Source organism: Sarcophilus harrisii, chromosome 1, assembly GCF_902635505.1.
Source record: "Sarcophilus harrisii chromosome 1, mSarHar1.11, whole genome shotgun sequence".
Taxonomy (NCBI): domain Eukaryota; kingdom Metazoa; phylum Chordata; class Mammalia; order Dasyuromorphia; family Dasyuridae; genus Sarcophilus; species Sarcophilus harrisii.
Window position 1 is genome coordinate 429,604,708 of NC_045426.1, and position 23,245 is coordinate 429,627,952.

Genomic DNA, 23,245 nt, shown 5'->3' on the forward strand with positions numbered 1-23,245 from the left:
AAAACAGAGAAATATATCAGAATATCATAATTGCATAAAAGGGGTGCTACTAGTACAAGTAACTGGGATCAGAGAAGTCTTCATTAAAAGTTTGCATTTGAACTCAGTCATCAGTAGAATTTTGATAGACTGGATTATCAAATAGAGCTTTTCAGACCTTGTGTAAATAAATGCATATAACTGTAGAGCACAAAGCACATTCAGGGGGACAGTGAGTAGTTCATTTTGGCTGCAATGAGAGAATGGGAAGCAGCATGAGATAAGATTAGAAAGGTGGATGGGAGCCAGATTTTGGAGGACACTGAAGGCCAGACTTTCAATCAATAAGCATTGAACAGAATTTGATGTGATTGGGGCTGTACATTAGGTAGATGAATGTGGCAGTCAAGTAGAGGATGGCTTGAAGGAGAGATGAGATGGGAAGGCAGGCTATGGCAACAGCCCTCCCCTCTCCACTCCCCAAGTTGTTGTTGTTGTTTGTCCTTCATACTCAGAGAGGACCAAAATGACATCATTATGTTAGAATTAATATATAGTGTACCTAGCTGTGGCTGAGCAAATTAATACGAGCTCAGAAGTCTCTACCATATGTTCAACACAAATAGTCTATACGAACATTTGGAATGGAGATGTCTCTAAATTTGTGCATTTCATTTTATTAGCTACTTTTATTCTATTTTGCTCCTTTGATGAAGGCACTCCATGCCCGATAATCCTGGGATAGTGTCTCCTTTGTCTCTCAATCATTACCAAAATTCTTCAGAGAGACGTCTTTCAGAGTATCCTTGCACCACTTCTTCTGACCCCTTTTCCCAGTTCAAATAATGAGAATATGAACTAGATTGATAGCCATGGGAATGATGAGGAGAGGAGACGGATGTGGTAGATATAATATTATAGGCAATACATGAAAATTTTTGTAAGCAAAAGAGAATTATAGAGTTGGTACTACAAATGATAAAGAGAACCAGAAAGTAAAAACACAAATCAGTTACTGCTAAAGGCACTAACTTCCTTGATTTTTAATCATTTACTTTTCTTTCTCTGTACCCTCTGTTTTTTTTTTGTTTATATACACAGTGAATCCATCTTTTCCATAAGCCAACAGAAGTATAGACAAGATGCAGTGTTCTGAATATAAGTAGTAAATGAATGATATTTACAAGAAGGATATTTTGAATGAATAGGAATCTAAGACTGAATAAAATATCATATTTTGCCTGGACAGTAGTAAGGCTTTCAATCTTATGGTTTTAAACATTTGTGAATTGAAAATTATGGCTCACTTTTTAAGGGGAGGAACTAGTCACCAATTTTAGAACATGAAATTTATGAGATTTCACATAGCTGTTTTTTTTTTTTTTGTTGTTTTTTTTTTAAGGATGTTCTGAGACTGTTTAAAACTTGGACTTGTCAGGAGAGGTTTGGTCAATGTCAAGGAATTTGTTTTTCTAAAACTAGCTGAAAAGAAAGTAAATGAAACCCTATGCATATACATATATATAAGCAAGATGTAACAATTGTTTTGATCCCTGGAAGATGATCTCTGTTATCAGCCTTTGTCCCTCTGTTCCTAGGCAGAGCTTCAGTGTAAAATGAGAATGCAGTGTGACAAAAGATCATTGAAAGATTCAACGAACAAAAAACTCTAAAGGCAGTAATGAAATGATTCAACAAATACATTACCAGTATGTCTACCACATGAATGACTGAAAAAGGCATTGTGGTATATAAGAGCCCACACTGAACTGACAGACAGGATATGCAGGTTCTAACTTGCTACTGTGATCTGGGGAATTCTTACCTGTCAAAATGAAGTCAAACTAGTTAATCTCTAATGTCTTTTCCAACACAAGTACTATAATAAATAGCCTTCAAAAAAACCAAAACAAAACTGTTGGTTTAAAAATAGTGATGCTAAAAGTCTCTCTCTCTTCCTAAAGAAATAATTTTTGAAACATAATGACAACAAATATTTAGAACCTTTGGAAACCGAGTCTCTAATTATGTCACTATTATCAAGAAAGGAATTAAGTAGGCAGAGTAGCTTACTGGAAGGAGTATTGTTTGGGAAAACAGAAGGATGAGACACTAGTTTTTACTTTGACTAATTATGTGATTCAGGGTTTTGTAACCTGGAAACGATGAATTTGCTTTTAAAATATTTTGATAACTATATTTCAATATATTTGGTTTTCTTTGTTACTCTAGTTTTATTTAGTGCTTTATCATATGTTCTATACATGTATGGTGAAGGGGAGGGAAGAGAAAAAAATGAAATTTTCACAATGATTTAATTTAAAAGGAATAGCAAGTTATACATAATAGATTAACACTTTCACATGTAATCATCTTTTTTATTATGCTATGTTATGAGATGCTGGTTTTATTCTGTAAATTAAAAATAAAATAAATAAAAATTAATAGCAAGATACATTGTATGAATGGATCCATAACCTTCACTAGACTGCCAAAAGAATTCATGGGCCAAAAATGGCTAGGAATCTGTAGGTGATATCCAAGGGTTCCTTCTATTACTAAAATTATGAGTTTGTATATCTCTAGACCTCAGTATTCTTGCCTGAATAGTAAAAGAATTATAAGAAATCCTATCCAAGGTCTTTGTTAGCTCTAAAATTTTGTTATTCTATAAAATGGCTTTTCAGATTGGCATTTTCCTCTTTAAAATGGATTTATATACTCAATTGTACTATGGAAGATAAATAGATAAAGCATTTCTTAATATGCTTTCTATGTTCCAGGAACTGGACTAAATGTTAGGACATTTAAATAAATAAAAAATTTTAGAAATGAAGAAACGTTTGGATGTCATCTGAAGCTTTTGTAGTTTATAAATTCCTTTGGCTGTCTGGTGAAGGTTATGGACCCCCTTCTCAGAATAATATTTTAAAAATATAAAATTAAGAAAAATGTAGAATTACAAAAGAAACCAAGTAAAAAAAAAGGCATTTGAGATCCAATTAACCAACTGGAAGGACTGGCATTGACTACATGAAGTATTTTGGATGGAAGTCATAAAAAGGTTATACTACTATGTAGGAGAAAACATTCCTGCTTCTCTATTCTTCATCATCATATTCTTGTTTAAAATGAAAACTGTTTTTTGTTGAAAATTGATGTGCTGTTAATGGTGATGACATTTGATTAAAATGACTTTGTTGTATTACCATGTCATTGGGTTGATATCTGGCTGTGACCACTGGCAAACCTTGTGTTAACTTAGGCCACATATGGATATAACACTGAACCTATTCTGATTAGTCAGTTAGGGCCAATCATTGGGCAGATGATTCTAAATATCATGTGTTATTGATCATCATAATTCAAATAATAATTAATTTGGTCAGGATCATAATATTGAAAAGTATATAGAACTAAAAATTGTTTTTACATGTAATTGGGGAAAAATATCATTTTAAAAAAGTATATAGAATCATAGAATTTAGTTGGGTTTATTTAAATATGCATTGCTAACATTTATATAGCTCTTTAAGTTTTGAAAAGCATCTTATATATATTATCTTATTTGATTTAACCCAGTGAGATAGGTGCTATCATTATCCCCATTTAACAAATGAAGAAAATGAGACTAAGAGAGGTGAAATGGCTTTCCAAGGATAGTAAATGCCAGGAGACCAGAATCAAGCTCAGATCTTGATTACAGGTCCTCCTAGGCTATCCACTCAACCATGTTGCCTCCAGGCATAGTATTTATTTCCCTTGTCCTCTATTATGTTGATAATTTTTATTACATTCATTTTTAATAGATTGTAAGTTTCTGAGAGCAAGGAAAATTTTATTTTTGTTTTTATTCCCCAAGCACCAAATCCAGTTTTTCACATGTAGACAAAGCTAAATAAAACCTGATTGAATGGGATTGCTCAGGAAGGCTGTTTAGTATGTAGATCAAATGTTAATGATTGAAATGACCTTCCCAAAATACAAAGAAGAATTTTATGGGAAAGGCATATAGCACCATATTGAGGAAGCCTGATCTCATGTGTGACTCATGCATGGTCATTCCTATCTAACAGGAAGAAACATTTTCAATGGAAAGGTTGGTTGTTAAGGGGAAAGTCTCTCTGATACATCATCTTTAGTGAGGTATGCACTGACTTAAATTTTCTAACAAGCAACTAGCTTTCAGCCTTTAATTGAAACACAGTATTAATTAAATTATGTCATAAATTGCCTTAAAAGCCATGAGAGTCTTTTATTCATGTAGTGTCATTTAGGTTAAAGGCATTGCAAAATATTTTTGAGAATGAATAATACTTGGGCTACACAAGAAGGAATACAATTTTTCTTCTTTGCAGGTTTAGGTCATTGTATCCAAATGCTGTCATAGAACAATATTGTCTTGGTTACATAAGATTTGCAATCAAATGCCCTCATCAATTATTTAAAAAATTTAGACCATTCCTTTCCATGGTAAAAAGAAAAAAAAAATTGTTTTAAAATAAGAACTTACTATTACTGATGATACAATTACATCCACTATAGTTTCCTAAGGGAACAACACAAAAAAAGACATGTCAGAGTTATTTATTAGTCAGTTGCGTTGCTAAGTATTGATTTTTAAAACCAATTTATATGCCACTTCATATTAGAGAAGCTGTTTTTTCCAGATTTGGAAGGGCTTATATAATACAAGAGAAACTATTTAAAAATGAAAATAATGTTTTTGTGTGTATTATGGTTTTAAAATCAAGTTTGTCAACATAAATTTTCCTGCTGTCTGATTAGGAATTTTTATCTATCCTCTATGTCCCTATAACTATAGATCTCCACAAGTATCACTGGCAGACTGGGACAAATTAAGAAAGGCTTCTAGCAGAACAAGGGGCACCTCTTATGGTAATCTTTTAAGATGATATGGGCAAAGGTAGCACAGATTGGAACATTGCTGTCAACTCCTCAATTGTTGAGATAATGGGATACATTTGAGTATTTGAGAGAGTTCCTCAATTTTTTGGAACTATTCACTTTCCTGAAGACTTGAGATGGTTGGTTGAAAATAGGGCCATTTTAGGGTGAGGCAAAAGGGGGAATTGCTGATAGAGAATTAGGGAAAGGGAAGCTGTGTTTACCTTTCTACTGTGATTCTTTGGAGTGGGGTGGGGTGAGGTGAGGTTGGCTGCAGACTGCTTGAAAATCTCCCATGTAAAGCTTTAAGATTTAGTACTTTAGGGGGGCGGAGCCAAGATGGCGGAGAAGACACACGCGACTTTCTAAGCTCTTCTCTTACCCTCTTTATCAATATTATATCGAGCCTCAAAAATAGTCTTGACTGCTACAATTCGTAAAGATAAGAAGTAGAACAACTCACCAGCCAAAGAAAATCTGCAGTCTTGCCAAAAAGGTTGGTTCCGGGGCCAGGGGGGGAGATCAGCAGACTGGGAGAGAGAATTAGGTTCCGAGGAGAGTCTCAAACCGAGGGTGAAGGCATGATCTCAGCACAAGTCCAGCCCCAACCTCGCAGTACTGGGCTTTTCCTTGGGGCAGTTGTGATCCTGCACGGTGAGGACGAGCCCGGGTTAGCCTCCAATCATCGCAGTGGGGAGCTCGGCTTGGGGCCATAGAGCTTTTCCAGGGCCGATTTGCATCAGGCAGAGACGCTGGGCAGAGTTTGTGGCGGTCTGCATTCTGCGGTCAGCTGCTAATACTCACAGTCCCACAAGAGGCTCCGGCCTGGGGCGATGACACTTTCACCACTTAGTCTCTAACCAAGGGCAATCCATAATCCACTCAGCCCTACTAAGCAGTTTGATAGCTCGGCCAGTGCTGAATCCACTTCCTGTTGGGGAAGGGAAAACTCTCACTCAGAGCACTCCCATACCTCGGAGCGGAAATCGGTTTACATCTTTCCCTGCTCTGCAGAGGAAGCTGGTAACCCAGTTGCCGAGGAGACCTACCCTAAAGGCTTTAAAACATGAATAAAAAAGATGAAAAGAATGATCGACAGCTTCTATGCAGAAAAGAGCAGGTCAGCAAACCTGAAGAGACCTCAAACAGCAAAAATGCATCAGACTGTCCTCCTTTACATAATGCTCTCATAGAAGAGACCATTAAAAGTCCTCAAAAGAGAGTTAGAAGATAAATGGGGAAAGGAAAGAGAAGCCTTACAAGAGAGCAACAACTTCCTGAAATACGTAATTGAAAAAATAAAGAATTCACTAGAAAGTAGGATTTGTGGAATTGGAAAAGACAAAGAACACACAAGAAAGTAGGATCTGTGAATTGAAAAAGAAAATAATTCACTAAAAAAAAAAATTAGTGAAATGGAAAAAAATTCCACAGACCAAAACAATACATTCAAAAACTCAATTGACATATACAGAAAGAAGTAAAAAAGCTAATGAAGAAAATAATTCTTAAAATTAGAACTGAACAAATTGAAACTAATGATTCATTGAGACAGCAAGAATCAGTCAAGCAAAACAAAAAATGACAAACTGGAAAAACCATGAATTATCTACTTGCAAAACGACAGACTTGGAAAATAGATCTAGGAGAGATAATCTGAGGATTATTGGACTTTCTGAAAACTATGATGAAAAAAAAGAGCCTAGATACTATTTTACAAGAAATCATCAAAAGAGAACTGCTCCAGATGTAATAGAATCAGAAGGTAAAATAGGCATTGAAAGAATTCATCGAACACCTCTGAAAGAAACCCTAAAATAAAAACCCCAAGGAATATTGTGCAAAATTTCAGAACTATCAGATTAAGGAAAAAATTTTACAAGCAGCCAAAAAACCCATTTAAATACCTGAGGTGCCACAATAAGGATCACCCAAGATCTGGCTGCCTCTACATTAAAGGAAAGAAGGGCCTGGAATATGATATTCGAAAGGCACAAGAACTTGAGATGCAGCCAAGAATAAACTACCCAGCTAAGCTGAGCATTTTCTTCCAGGAAGAAGATGGATATTTAATGAAACAAATGAATTCCATTTGTTTCTGAAGAAAAACCAGAACTAAACAAAAATTTGATCTCCAAGAATAGAACTCAAGAGATGCAGAAAAGGTAAAATAACTCTTGAGAATTGTATTTCTGTTGTGGATATACAAAAAGAATACATGTATAATTTGATTGTACTGATATAACATAAAAAGGGAAGTAGATATGGAAAAGGGATGATGGCAGAATAAGGTGGGAAGGAGGGATAAAAAGAGGGAAACCACATCCCACAAAGAGGCTAAGGAAACTTATCATATCTGAGGGAATTTAGAGAGGGGGAGGACATTGTGTGAATCTTACTCTCATCAGAGTTGGCTCAAAGAAAAAATAATTGACATTTGTTTTAGAGAAAATTCTCGCCTCATTAAAAACAGGGGAGAGGAAAAGGGAAAAGAAAAAGAGTAATAAAGGAAGGAAGGGGAAAGACTCAAAGGGAGGAGGAGGGATTATAAAGAGGATAAGTATCTTGATACAAGAGGGGTACATAAGTTTAAAAGGGGGAAAGAGGGTTGGGGAGGCAAGAATAAGTAAAGCGTAATTTGGGGTTATTAGGGATGGCAGGAAATACAGATTTAATAATTCTAACTGTAAATGTGAATGGGATGAACTCCCTCATAAGAGGAGGCAGATAGCAGACTGGATCAAAGTCAGAACCCTACAATATGTTGTTTACAAGAAACACATTTAAAGCAGGGGATACATATAGAGTAAAAAGTAAAAGGCTGGAGCAAAATCTATTATGCTTCAGGTGAAGTCAAAAAGAGGTAGCATCCTTATCTCAGATCAAGCAAAAAAAAATTGATCTAATTAAAAGAGATAAGGAAGGTAACTACATCCTGCTAAAGGGTAACATAAACAACGAAGCAATATCAATATTAAACATATATGCATCCAAGTGGTATGGCACTCAACTTCCTAAAGAGAAGTTAAGAGAGTTGCAAGAAGAAATAGACAACAAAACTGTAATAGTAGGAGATCCTCAACCTTGCACCTCAGAATTAGACAAATCAAACCACAAACAAATAAGAAAGAAATTAAAGAAGTAAATAGAATATTAGAAAAATTAGGTATGTTGGATCTTGAGAAAATTGAATGGAGATAGAAGGGAATATACTTTCTTCCTCAGCAGTTCATGGAACCTATTAAAAACTGACCATATATTAGGACATAAAGACTTAAAATTAAATGCAAGAAAGCAGAAATAGTAAATGCTTTCTTTTCAGATCATGATGCAATAAAAACTACATTCAACAAAAAGTTAGGGGAAATAGACCAAAAAGTAATTGAAACTAAACAATCTCATCTTAAAGAATGATTGGGTGAAGCAGCAAATTATAGATACAATTAATAATTTCACTCAAGATAATGACAATGATGAGACGTCATACCAAAATTTGTGGATGCAGCCAAAGCGTGTAATAAGAGGGAATTTTATATCCTTAGAGGCTTACTTGAATAAAACAGAGAAAGAAAAGATTAATGGAATTGGGCTTGCAACTAAAAAAAACTAAAAAAGACCAAATTAAAAACCCTCAATCAAATACTAAATTGGAAATTCTAAAATTAAAAGGAGAAATTAAAAATATTGAAAGTAAAAAAACTATTGAACTAATTAATAAAACTAAGAGTTGGTTCTATGAAAAGCCAATAAAATAGATAAGCCTTTGTAAATCTGATTAGAAAAAGGAGGGAGGAAAATGAAATTAGTAGTCTTAAAATGAAAAGGAGAACTTTCCACCAATGAAGAGGGAAATTAGAGAAATAATAAGGAATTATTTTGCTCAACTTTATGCCAATAAATTTGATAACCTAAATGAAATGGATGACTACTCTCAAAAATACAGACTTCCCAGACTAACAGAGGAGGAAGTAAATTGCTTGAATAGTCCCATTTCAGAAAAAGAAATAGAACAGGCAGTTAAACAACTCCCTAAGAAAAAATCCCCAGGACCAGATGGATTTACATGTGAATTTTACCAAACATTTAAAGAACAATTGGCCCCAATGCTATATAAATTATTTGATAAAATAGGGAATGAAGGAGTCCTACCAAATTCCTTCTATGACACAGACATGGTACTGATACCTAAACCAGGTAGGCTGAAAACAGAGAAAGAAAATTATAGACCAATCTCCTATGAATATTGATGCTAAAATCTTAAATAAGATATTAGCAAAAGACTACAGAAAATCATCTCCAAGATAATACACTCATGATCAAGTAGATTTATACCAGGAATGCAGGGCTGGTTCAATATTAGGAAAACTATCAATATAATTGGCCATGTTAATAACCAAATTAACAAAAAACCATATGATCATCCTCAATAGATGCAGAAAAGCATTTGATAAAATCCAACATCCATTTCTATTAAAAACACTTGAGAGTATAGGAATAAAATGGACTTTTCCTTAAAATAATCAGCAGCATCTATTTAAAACCATCAGTAAGCATCATATGTAATGGAGACAAACTGCAAACCTATTCCTAATAAGATCTGAGGAAACAAGGTTGCACTATCACTGTTACTATTTAATATTGTATTAGAAACGCTAGCTATAGCAATAAGAGCTGAGAAAGAGATTAAAGGAATAAGAATAGGCAATGAGGAAGCCAAATTATCACTCTTGCGATGACATGATGGTATACTTAGAGAACCCCAGAGATTCTGCTAAAAAGTTGTTAGAAATAATCCACAACTTTAGCAAAGTTGCTGGTTATAAAATAAACCCACATAAGTCATCAGCATTCTTATATATCACTAACAAAATTCAACAGTCAGAGTTACAAAGAGAAATTCCATTTAAAGTAACTACTGATAATATAAAATATTTAGGAATCTATCTGCCAAGGGAAAATCAGAAACTTTATGAGCAAAATTACAGACCACTTTTCACACAAATTAAGTCTGATCTAACCAATTGGAAAAATATTAAATGCTCTTGGATAGGGCGAGCAAATATAATAAAGATGACAATATTACCTAAACTAATCTATTTATTTAGCGCTTATACCAATCTAGACTCCAAAACTATTTTAATGACCTAGAAAAATAACAACAAAGTCTCATATGGAAAACAAAAGGTCAAGAATTTCAAGGGAATTAATGAAAAAAATCAAATGATGGTGGCTTAGCTGTACCAGATCTAAAATTATATTATAGAGCAGCAGTTACCAAAACTATTTGGTATTGAGCTAAGGAATAGATTAGTTGATCAGTGGAACTCGATTAGGTTCAAGGGATAAACAGTCAACAAATATAGCAACCTAGTCTTTGATCAAACCCAAAGATCCCAGCTTTTGGGATAAGAACTTACTGTTTGATAAAAATTTGGAAAAATTGGAAACTAATATGGCAGAAACTAGGCATTGATCCATACTTAACGCCGACACCAAGATAAGGTCAAAATGGGTTCATGACCTAGGCATAAAGAATGAAATCATTAATAAATTAGAGGAACATAGGATAGTTTACCTCCTCAGACCTGTGGAAGGGAAGGTCTTTATGACCAAAGCAGAACTAGAGATCATTACTGATCACAAAATAGAAAATTTTGATTATACTCAAACTGAAAAGTTTTTGTACAAACAAAACTAATGCAGACAAGATTAGAAGGGAAGCAATAAACTGGGAAAATATTTTTACAGTCAAAGGTTCTGATAAAGGCCTCATTTCCAAAATATATAGAGAATTAACTCTAATTTATAAAATCAAGCCATTCTCCAATTGAAAAAATGGTCAAAGGATATGAACAGACAATTCTCAGATGAAGAAATTGAAACTATTTCTAGTCATATGAAAAGATGCTCCAAGTCATTATTAATCAGAGAAATGCAAATTAAGAAACTCTAAGTTACCACTACACACCTGTCAGATTGGCTAAGATGACAGCAAAAAATAATGATGATTGTTGGAGGGGATGCGGGAAAACTGGGACATTGATGCATTGTTGGTGGAGTTGTGAACTAATCCAACCATTTTGAGAGTAGTTTGGAACTATGCTCAAAAGTTATCAAACTGTGCATACCCTTTGATCCAGCAGTGTTACTACTGGGATTATATCCCAAAGAGATTATAAAGAAGGGAAAGGGACCTGTATGTGCACGAATGTTTGTGGCAGCCCTTTTGTAGTGGCTAAAACTGGAAACTGAATGGATGTCCATCAGTTGGAGAATGGTTGAATAAATTGTGGTATATGAAAATTATGGAATATTACTGTTCTGTAAGAAATGACCAACAGGATAATTTCAGAAAGGCCTGAGAGACTTACATGAACTGATGCTGAGTGAAATGAGCAGGACCAGGAGATCATTATATACTTCAACAACAATACTATATGATGACCAGTTCTGATGGATCAGGCCCTCCCTCAGCAACGAGATCAACCAAATCATTTCCAAAGGAGCAGTAATGAACTGAACTAGCTATGCCTAGAAAAAGAACTCTGGGAGATGACTAAAAACCATTACATTGAATTCTAATCCCTATATTTATGCACACTGCATTTTTGATTTCCTTCACAAGCTTAATTGTACTAATATTTCAGAGTCTGATTCTTTTTCTACAGCAAAATAATCGTTTTGGTCAGGTATACTTATTGTGTATCTAATTTATATTTTAATATATTTAACATCTACTGGTCATCCTGCCATCTAGGGGAGGGGGGGGGGTAAGAGGTGAAAAATTGGAACAAGAGGTTTGGCAATTGTTAATGCTGTAAAGTTACCCACGTATATATCCTGTAAATAAAAGGCTATTAAATAATTAAAAAAAAGAAAAAAAGAAAAAAAAAAATAAGATTTAGTACTTTATGGAGAGCTACTGGTTAGAGATTTCTGCCTCATATTTTATGCTTATGCTTTCTGTTAAAAATAAATATTGGTGCATTTTATTTTTATTCAGCAGTCACTTCCATATGACAAATATCTAAAGAAATCTCTCCAAAAAAGTTAAGCAAAACTGAAGAGTAGTAATTTTTACTGATAGTATATGGTATTTCCCACTTTTATAATTCACTGTTCACTAATAGAAAGAAATGCCACGTGCTTTAACTTTAATAATAATTTGCTGTTTGGCATATACTCAACGTCTTTTTTTTCCCCTTATCAATTTGCTAATGTCAACTACGCTAAAAGACTTGATGAGTCATACAGAGCACAGCCATTTGTAAACTTCCCTAGTCTTTAAAGCAAATACCTACTTTAAAAAATACTTTTAGGGCAGGTTATTTTTTTTCTTTTAATTTAAATTATTTTAATTTAGAGAAAACATTTATTCTTCTGCATTGAGCAGAAATTTGAAAAATTTACAAAAAAAAACCCTATGTTGTAAACATAACAGAAACAACAAATCTTTGTTGAGATGAATCATAGTTCAATTTTCCCTTTTGCAAAGGGAAAAACAATACAGATTCAAAGATAGAAATTAATTTGGGGAGGTGAACAACTCAAAATATATCTATTGATTTTTTTCAATGAATATCTTTTTTCTTTCTTTCAGAATTTTACTTACTAATGGATGTGTAATCCTATTGAGTAGGGTCTATGTAATTTGCTAGCAAATAGTTCACCTGCTTAGATGCCAAAGAAATCAGGCCTTAAAGAAATTGGAAACACTCTGCTCCTCCTTTAGATTCCTTGAGCTTCCAAAATGAATTTTGAATAGGAGCCATCAGTGAGTATATTTGGCTGCATTTCTGTTTCCTTAATCTAATGATGTGGAGATGTGGAGACTAGGAGGAAGAAGACGACAGTATGTCTAGGAGAGAATGCTTACATTGGAAAGCTTGAATATTGTCAATGAAAATATCTCTTTCCTCTGAACAGCTTTTTCAGACTAAGAGATTTTTGGGAAACCTATCTAGGACTGTCTCAGACTCAAGGTCGCTTTGTTTTGTGTTATTCCTGTCATCACTTGCTGTGTTCTGTGAAAAAGGCACAGTTACTACCAAGAGCTCAGTTCTAGGGAGTTCACTAGGGATATTCTTTCGGAATTCTCAGCTTTTGACATTTTTGTTCAAACTGCAAATTTAAGTCATAATCAAGCACATGACTTCAGCCTTGGATTTTGGGCAAACCATCTTTCCTATGATGTAGTTGATAGAAATGTTAGCAAATGTAACTCTACATATATGACAGCATATGCCGAAGTTTCATTCACACTTTTTCATTGTTGTTCTGTGTTAATTTGACTGATTATACCTAATATTGGGCAGTTAGATGGTGTAGTGGGTGAGTGTTAAACCTGGAGTAAGGAGGATTTGTCTTAATGAGTTAAAATCCAGTTTCAGACATCATGTGACCCTATGCAAGTCACTTAACTTTGTTTACCTGTTTTCTCATCCATAAAATGAGTTGGAGAAGGAAACTGCAGGAAATAGCAAACCATTCCAGTATCTTTCCCAAGACAATCTCAAATAGAGTCACAAAGAGTTGGACATTACTGAAATGACTGAATAACCTAATCTGGACATGGTAGATAGAGGATCAGTCTTGGAGGCAAGAAGATTTAAGTAGAGACCTTCCTTTGACACACGTTGTCTGAGACAGTTACATATTGCAGTGGATAGATTACTAGGTCTGGAGTCAAGAAGATGAGTTAAAATCCTTTGTCAGTCTTTTGTTAGATTGTGACCCTTAATCTCTATTTGCCTCAATTTCTCAAAGAATTGTGACAATCAAATGAGATAATATTTATAAAGTGTAGGTAATATTGATTCCCTTTCCTTGTGTAACTGGGTTATCAGTGACCCAGGCAACTTCTTAAGACCAAGATGAATTGCCAATCTGCCTCTTTCAAATAAAGTTACAGGAAATGATAAGAGAGAGAGAGAGAGAGAAGAGAAGAGAAGAGAAGAGAAGAGAAGAGAAGAGAAGAGAAGAGAAGAGAAGAGAAGAGAAAGGGAGAAGGAGAAGGAGAAGGAGAAGGAGAAGGAGAAGGAGAAGGAGAAGGAGAAGGAGAAGGAGAAGGAGAAGGAGAAGGAGAAGGGAGAAGGAGAGGGAGAGGAGAAGGAGAAGGAGAAGGAGAAGGAGAAGGAGAAGGAGAAGGAGAAGGAGAGGGAGAGGGAGAGGGAGAGGGAGAGGGAGAGGGAGAGGGAGAGGAGAGGGAGAGGGAGAAGGAGAGGGAGAGGGAGAGGAGAGGGAGAGGGAGAAGGGAGAAGGAGAAGGAGAAAAGGAGAGGGATCCATAATCCTACATCTTGATGAGAGGTAAGAGAGCAAGCATTTATTAAGTGTCTGCTATATGCCAAATGCTTTACAAATATTTGTTTTATCCTCATAATATTGCAAGGTAGGTAGGTTCTATTATGATACCAATTTTACAGATGAGAAAATCAAGGTAGACAGAGGTTAAATGACTTGCCTAGTGTCACACTACAAAATATGTAATACTGGATTTGAATTCATGTCTTCTTGTCTCCATGACTGACTGACAAGCTAGCCTACTGGGACACTGCCATTTAGTTGCCAGTTATTGAAGAGATCACTTAATTTAATCCCCTGCTTTTATATAGACTAACCTAGAAGTGAGGTGCTATATGTGTCTTAATTAACCAAATCATAGCATTTCAGATTTGGAATTGAGCTTAGAGACTGAATTCTTATAAATCTTGTAGGGAAAATGGGAATTTCATCTAGATATGCTTAGATTAGATGTGTAGAATAGGACTTTTAATTAGGAAGTTGTTCCTCTCATGAAACCAGGTGACTATTAGCTGTAATATTCTCTTTATAAGCATCCTATATTTTTAAAGTGGGAATAGGCCATAGGGTCATGGGACTTAAGAGTTGGGAGGGATATTAGAATGCTTCTAACCCAACTCTTCTGTTTTATAGAGGAGGAAAATATTAACACAGAAATTAAAGTGACGTGTTCAAAATCATACAGGTGGCAACTAGGATTCAATCCAGTCCCCTGATTCCAAATTTAGTGCCTTTTTCATGCCAGACCCACCTTTACTTATATGAACTCTTATCCCATTTGTTAGAACTCATCTTTCTGAGTTCAAATTTGGCCCCATACACTTCCTAGCTATCTGACCTTGAGTAATTCACTTAACCCTGTTTGCCTTAGTTTTTTCATCTGTAGAATGAGCTGGAGAGGGAAATGGAAAACCACTTTAGCATCTTTGTAAAGAAAACTCTAAATGGTATTATGAAGAGTCAGACGTGATTGAAATAACTGAACAACAATAAATCTCATTTGTTATCCATTTATGATGGCAATCATATACTTGTATTGGGATTATTTGTTATTTATGTGATTTCTTAATCTAATTTGAAAACTGTGGGGAGTCAAGGACTTTCTTTTATTGTCCAATGCCAAGCAGTAGTGAACATTCAATAAACATTCTTGGTTTCTTGCGCTTATTAATGGACCTCTTGCCCTGTCAGTGATAGCATTGCTCTGCCTCTTCTCCTACTTTTCTCTGTTTTTGCACTTGATTATTTTATTACTTCCCATACCTTCTTTTATCCTCTCACTTTGCAGATGACTTTTAAATTTATATATCTAACCCTAATACTTAAAAATCTAAGTATATAATATTCAAATGGCATATATAATATATTTACATTTGTATAACATACACACATACATGTTTATTGATTGACTAATATCACTCTTGAATTCCAGTCTAGCCTCCACCACTTGTCATATTCCACAAGCAGATTTAATTTTAAATACATGTAGTATTGAATCAAATATTTGTTTGCTCAGGACCTTCCTGAGGGATAATCTACCCTTCTTCACTCTTTGTCACTTTTAACACTATTGAGCCACCTGATCTTGGAACTCTTCCCTTGGCTTAAATGATATTAAATTGCTCTTTCACTGTCTCCTCCTTTTCCTGTCCTCAAATGTCTTTGTTCCCCAGATTTCAGATCTCTGTTCTATTCTGTTATTTTTCTCTAGTTTTTCATTTGGTAATTTTATTTGCTCTATTGGATTCTTTTGCTGCCTCTCTGCATATATATGACTCCCATGCCTTATTTCAGTCTTGTTCTTTCACCTTCCCTTCTTATGATTTTTCTGTTTGTATTGGTCATCATAGCTTCTTATTGCCATTGATTATACCCTCTCCATTGCTCCTCCTATAGCCATTAATGGCTAAATGTTGCCCATGACAGCTTCCACAGAATTTCTTAAATAATAAATCACATTTTTTGCAACACTCAAGGATTTGGAAAATGTTTTCCTCAATGAGGTAGGAAGTGCAAATATTACTATCCCCATTTTAAAGAAAAGAAACTGAAGCTCTGAGAAAGAATAAGGAAGTTGTTCATGATCACAAAACTCAGAAGAGTCTGATTAGAACTTGGGATGGGGTTTTTCTCTGAACTCCACCTTGGTCCTTTGCATTCTCCCTCCTGCCATATTGATTTAGACTCCTGTGACCTCATCTGGATCATTGTAACAAAGTAATCTCCCCCAGGGTATCCTATCCTGCATATTTTAGTCAGATTATTCTTTTTAAAATTTAATTCTAATCTTTTAAAATCCAGTCCTGTCAAATTCTCATAGTATTTTATATCTTTTCATTGTATTTTTACATTGAGTCTTGTATCAATAGTTGTGTATGCATATGTCACAAACTTCCTACTATACTTTAAACCCCTTCAAAGTAGGGACCATGTCTCTTGTTCACTTTGTAGATCAATGAAACACAGGATATATCCATATTAATGGCTTTGTGACTATGGGCCAGTTAAGTTGTCTGGAAATCAGTATCCCCATCTGCAAAATAGAGAGAGATAATAATACATTGCTTTCCTCACATGTTTGTTATGAGAATAACATATCTTTGGCACAGGCACTGTGTGAACTGTAAATTTCTTTATAAATATGTTACTACTACCATTATACTCTCATTTGCTGATTGAATGAGTGAATATGTTGCCATGATGGGCATGATTATACTCTTAATTGAATAATAATTGTGAGCGAATTAGTCAAAATTTAGGTTTAGCAACAGTCTCAGACAGAAGTTCTTAACTTGGGGTCCATAGATCTGGTGGAATTTTCATGTGTAGATTTCAAGGGTTTATAAATTTGTTTTAAAAATATATTCATAACAGTAATATATTACTTTTATTTTTTATTTTTATTTTTAAATTTTATTTTTAATTTGTGGAATTAAAAAGGGTTTTTATAACAATATAATTTTAAAAAATTGCACATGAAATTATGTATTATGTACAACTTAATACTCCTTTTAAATATATAATAAAGTTATCATGTAAATTTCTTTTTAAAATCTATTTTGCCTCTCTATCATGGCATCATTAGATACCAAATATTATATAAATACAATTACAAATATGTAAATATAACTTGCAAGTATGTAAAATCATTTTATACATACTTTGATTTATCATTTCTTTCTCTGGATGTAGAATATAATTATTTTCCTTTGTGGTCCTGTTTACTTTATTTTATATACTTGAAAACATTATTCTGAGAAGGGAAATTTTCTGTGGTATCCAAGCTTTAATGGGCTGATCTGGGCCAGTTTGTCCCTCCTATTTTGTCCTGGATGTTCATCATACTGAAGCCAAACTTACTGTGGACACCTGGTTAGAATAACTCATTGCAACTCAGAACTCCAGAGCTCAAGAAATCTGCCAGCTTTAGTCATGTATGTGTGTCACCATGTTAGGTAACAATTATTAATTGAAGGGAGAATCATTATAGTGTTGAAGTGATACAGTTTCAAAATACTTTAAACACCAAAATTTTAAAGACTCTTTAAAAAAAAATAATCACTTAGCTTTTCTTGCTTGAAGGATAACATGTGCCTCCTTCTCTTGACCTCTTATTCTCCAGCCATGAAGGTCTTAGATTATCTCTTATAACTATAGATTCACTTCTTATTGGATTAAATTGATTCAGAGACCTCCTCACTCTGAGAGCCATGAGATACTCTCAGAGCCATGTGATTGTAAAAATGTAATATTTTCCTCTCCTTTTCCATTCTAGGCTCACAATGGATGCTCTACGATTGGCAAATTCAGCTTTTGCGGTTGACCTTTTCAAACAGTTGTGTGACAAGGAAACAACTAGCAATGTCCTTTTTTCTCCAATATGTCTTTCTACTTCCCTGTCCCTGGCTCAAATAGGCACCAAAGGTGATACAGCAAATGAAATCGGAAAGGTGAATTTTGGCTTCATTGTTTTCATTTTTAAGAGCTAGTTGTATTTGCTTTTACTTGAGCAACATTTAGGGGAAAAGTAGGAGGAATTTTAGTGTAGTATTTCTGCAAGAATTAAGACAGCCAATTTTCTTCATATTTCCAATATGCTGAATAGTATAGGAGTAGCAGTTTCTGCAATTGAATTGAATGGTTTCTTAGCATTTATTCTGATATTTTAAAATAGTTCTTGTGGTGTCTCTGAGATTCAGACCACCATGGAGATGTTTTATATTAAGTATTGTGGGATAGTATAACAGAAGATCCTTGAACTCTCTAAAACTGGGTTCCAGCCCAAACTTTGCCAATAATTACATTGAGTCACTCAGTCTCTCTTCTTCAGTTTCCTAATCCATAAAGTGGAGAAGATAGTTCCTATTCCTACAGTTTCACAGGGCATATAGTAAGGATCAAGTAACATTAAGCATTTGAAAACACTTTGAGAAGTGCTTTGCCCATATGGATCTGTGGTCTCATCTATTTGGTTTTCTTCAGTAACATATAATACCTCCTATCACCTATGCAGGCCAAACCTTAAATATGTTCTCTTATATTTTGGCCACAGGGTATGCACCCAGCATGCTGGGGATTCTCACCAAGTATTGTGCAAATGTAAATATTATTTTTCTCTTCTCATCAGTGCATTTTTGGTCAATACTCAATTAAAATACCAAACCTAACAAAAGCTTTTTGTTACTAGTAAAGATGAGTTAGTTCCCTTGGTGGTGAAGTACAGGAAAGTTTACAAATCATTATTTTGCCCAAATCTATCTCTAGTCAGTGCTTATTTTCATGGAGTGTATTTCAAGCTTCTTATTATCTTTATTCACAACTTCATTTACTTTTTGCCATCAGATGAAATTCCCTATAACCTAGCATTGTTATGCTAACAATTATTTTATAGTTCAATAGCACTTTTCTTTCCCTCCAAGGAACTCTGAAGAATTTTTAGCCCGGTATCTTTGTATAAGCCCTTAAACAATTCCTGGAAACCTCTGGGTCATAATTTAAATGAGGCCTGGAAATGTAAGGCCAAGAGAATAACCCTTCTCTTATCTGTCTCTTCCCCATCACCCACTCCTCCCCCTTCCCACCCAATTCCAATCCATTTTTCTGGAAAGTACAGATGCACAGGAGTGTTATTGTTGTTCATCCTTTGTCTAAAAGACCAATATCATCACTTGTATGTGAACTGGAGTTTAAGTGAGGCAGTTTCAGTTGTCATTCTCACTTTCTCCCCTGGAGTCTAGTGGCAAGACAAAAATCAAGATGACTGATGATGGCCCAGGATGCAGTGGACAACTTTGGGCCTTTTTGAATTAAGACTTTCCCTCAGTGTTACCCCTGATAAAGAATCTGTATTTCCTTAATTAAATTCAAAATTAGTAATGGGTTGATAATAACGCTTTAGTGCCTAAAGTATTAAAGCATTATTATCAATAATGATATTAAATCTTTACATAGAACTTTACCAACATAGGAAAACATGACAACCTTAAGAAACAAAGCACAAAAAGGACTGAAAGAGTGAGTGAAGTGCTTTAATCATATCAACTCACCAGTAAATCGATCAATCAATCAATAAGTCTTTATTGAGTGTTTATATGTGGCATCAAGCCTTTGTGGTACAATGGTATTAGGAGTCAGAGAACCAGATTCATAAGATTTTAAGAATCAGGAGCTTGAAGGAGACTTAGTGGTTTCTTTCATCCAATTCACTCATCTTACAGATGAGAAAAATAAAGCCTGGAACAGTAAAATAATATATTTAAATTGAGAACTGAGATTCGAACTTAGGTCCCAAATCCAGGATTATTTTTTTATTCTACCAGCTATTACAATTCTGTCATTAAATAATCTCTAAATTTGATTTTGAATAGGGTAGGTGGGGGGGCCCAGTGAATAGACTAACACTGGGTCTGGAGTCAGGAAGACCTGAATACAAATTTGGCCTCAGATGCTAGCTGTGTGAGCTTGGGCAAGTCACTTAATCAGTCCTAAATTTATGCAGCATAGTGTAGGAAAGAAACACTGGTTATGCAGTCAGAGAAACTTCAGATCAAATCTCAGCTTCGATATCTACTGCATGTGACTTTGGGCAAGAAGCTTACTGTCTCAAAGGCTCAGTTTCCCTGTCTGTAAAAAATCCGATGTATTAGACAGTCTCTGATATCCTTTCCACCTCTAAGTGTCTGATTCCATGAAAAGTATTGGTGGAGAAATGAGAATTGAATGTAGACTAGGTAGGGGAAGAAGAATGGCATTATTGGGCTTGCCAAGCATTTCTTCTGTAGGATCGCTGTTGATAATAATTATTTGCTGGGGCTCTATTTTTGGAATAAAATGCAAGTCAACCTGCCGCTTGTTATAAATAAGGAGGTGGAAACTCCTATCAAAAGTCACTTTAAACTTATTTTCTGAAAAATCCCATTGCCTTGTGTGCATTCATAGAGTACCTGTGTTCCAGGAACTATGCTAAATACTTTACAACTAAACTGGAACCTAAGGAAACTTCATCCAAATCCTAAAGATGGACTTTTACTTTCAACAACAACAAAAGATCTATTGTATGGATCATCTATTTTATGTTGCAATATAATGAAGCATATATAAGCATTACTTTAGATCATGGATTGGCAAATTATGGAAGTGAGGTAGTGCAGTGGATAGAGTCCCAGATCTGGAGTCAGGAAGACCCAGTTTCAAATCCAGCCTCAGACATTCACTAGCTGTATGATTTTGGGCAAGTCACTGACTTCTGTTTGCCTCAATTTTCTTATCTGTAAAATAGGAATAATAATAACACCTACCTCTGAAGATTGTTGTTAGGACCATAATTTAATAATAAAAACAATAATTATATATTTAGGACAGTAACTGGCAAGGTGCAATTTCTATGCCAAGATCCCCAAGGTTCATTTTCCTTAAGAACAAACTAGGGGAGAAGGGAAATCCCTAACAAATTTTAAAAAAAGTAATAGGCTAAGCTATTTATTTATTTTTCTATTTTTAAAAAATAACATTCTTTTATTTTTTAAAATAAATGCAAAGAGTTTTCAAAATTCACCCCTGCAAAACCTTGTGTTCCAAATTTTTCTCCCTCCTCTCCTTCCTCTCCCCTCCTTTAGACAGCAAGCAATCCAGTATAAATTAAACATGTGTAATTCTTCTAAACATATTTCCACATTTATCATGCTGCACAAGAAAAATCAGATCAAAAAGGGGAAAAAAAATAAGAAAGAAAAAAGCAATCAAACAACAACAATAACAAAAGTGAAAATACTATGTTGTGATCCACATTCAGTTAGGCTCAAGTATTTTATTTAGATCATTTTGTCCAACCCTTCTTTGACAGATCAGAAAATTCTAAGAGTTTTAAGTGCTTTAACCAGAGTAGTAAGTTGTAGAACCAGAATTTAAGCCTAGTTTTTTTAAAATCACAAATCCATTACTTTCCTACATGTTGCATTGCCTACTTCAAATATGTCTGCGATGGATCAGTTGGAACAAGTTCTTTTGGTCATCTACTGTTTATTTAAGAGACATTAGCGATCTAGATTCACATAACTGTTCTTGAACAAAATAGGACACTGGGCCTGCAATCAGGGAAATATGAGTTTATATCCCACCTCAGATACTTACTACGTGTTCTAATACTGGATATGACTCCTACCCTGCTTGTGTCATTTTCCTCATTTGTAAAATGAGCACAATAATAGCAAGTAGCAACCAGGGTTTCTTTGAGGATCAAGTGAAATAAAATTGTAAAGTTCCTGGCACATAATAAGCACTATATAAATGTCAACCATTTTTATTATATTGCTATACCTTATTATGGGCTGGTAGGTGGTGCAGTGGATAAAGCACTAGGTCTGGAGTCAGAAAGTTTCCTTTTCCTAAATTCACATGTGGCCTCAGACACTTACTAGCTATGTGACTCTGGGCAAGTTATTTAATTCTATTTGCCTCAGTTTTCTCATATGTAAAATGAGCTAGAGAAGAATATGATAAACCAGTCCAGTTTCCTTGCCAAGAAAATCCCAAATGTGGTCAAGAAGAGAAAAATGACTGAAATAAATTCTTATTATATTAGTATTCCTTTAGTTGCATCTTAACAATAAGTCCATTTTCCATCAGGGGGAACTAGTATTTCTGAAAGGACTTGGGGAGACAATACATGCTTCCTCGTGCTCTGTTCCCTTCAGTTTGTGAGGCTTTGTTTAAATCCTATAGACTGGCTGGGGCTAATGTTTTCAGAGGTTTTCTATTATGCCATAATAGACTCAGACTTGAGAAGTACTCAGTACAGAAACCGAGGCCTGATTATTACTAGCTCAAGGCAAGTTACAAACTTTCTTAATATCAATTTTTTCATTTATAATATGGCCATAATACCTCTCATGCCCAATTCATAGAGTTTTTTCAAGTCTAAGTGAGATGATGCATGTAAAATACTTTGGAAATCTTAAGGTACCTCTATAAATGTCATTTATTATTATTAAATATTATCATTTTCATGAAATATTGTTTCTCCAAATGATGATCCTAGTTTCATCTTTGAGGGAGTGGCAACTTATTCATGTTTGAAAATTGTCCAATGTTAACATTAGGATCACCATTCCTAAGACAAATAACAAGAATGTTGTTCATTGTTTTTCAAACAAGTCTGAATCTATGTGATCCCATTTGGGTTTTCTTGGCAGACATATTGGAATAGTTTGCCTTTTCCTTCTCCAGCTCATTTCACAGAAGAGGAAACTGAGGGAAACAGGATTAAGTAACTTGCCCAGAGTCACATAGTCAGTATCTGAGGTCGGATTTGAACTCAGTTCTTCCTGACTCCAGACTTGATACTTTATCCACTATATCACCTACTTGCCCAGAAGCAAGAGAATTGAGTATAGTTATTTATGCATATACTATATTCCCCTATTAAATTACAAGCTTTGTGAAGTCAGAGACTATAGCTCCTGTAATTTGTATCTTGGCCTCCTTCTCCCAAACGCATTCCCCATCCAGTGCCTAGCAAAGGACATTGAACTTAATAAATGAAAGTTGAATTGAGCTGT

At 34.7% G+C, this 23,245-nt stretch overlaps 1 protein-coding gene across 1 annotated transcript in view; it reads left to right on the forward strand.

Moving 5' to 3' along the window:
* SERPINB5 (serpin family B member 5) overlaps positions 1-23,245 on the forward strand; it is a 40,403-nt gene that overhangs the window by 3,401 nt on the left and 13,757 nt on the right. The window contains exon 2 of the mRNA XM_031946180.1: positions 17,965-18,139. Within this exon, the coding sequence (XP_031802040.1) occupies positions 17,972-18,139 (168 nt within the window). The 5' untranslated portion in view covers positions 17,965-17,971. The remainder of the gene's footprint in view (positions 1-17,964; positions 18,140-23,245) is intronic.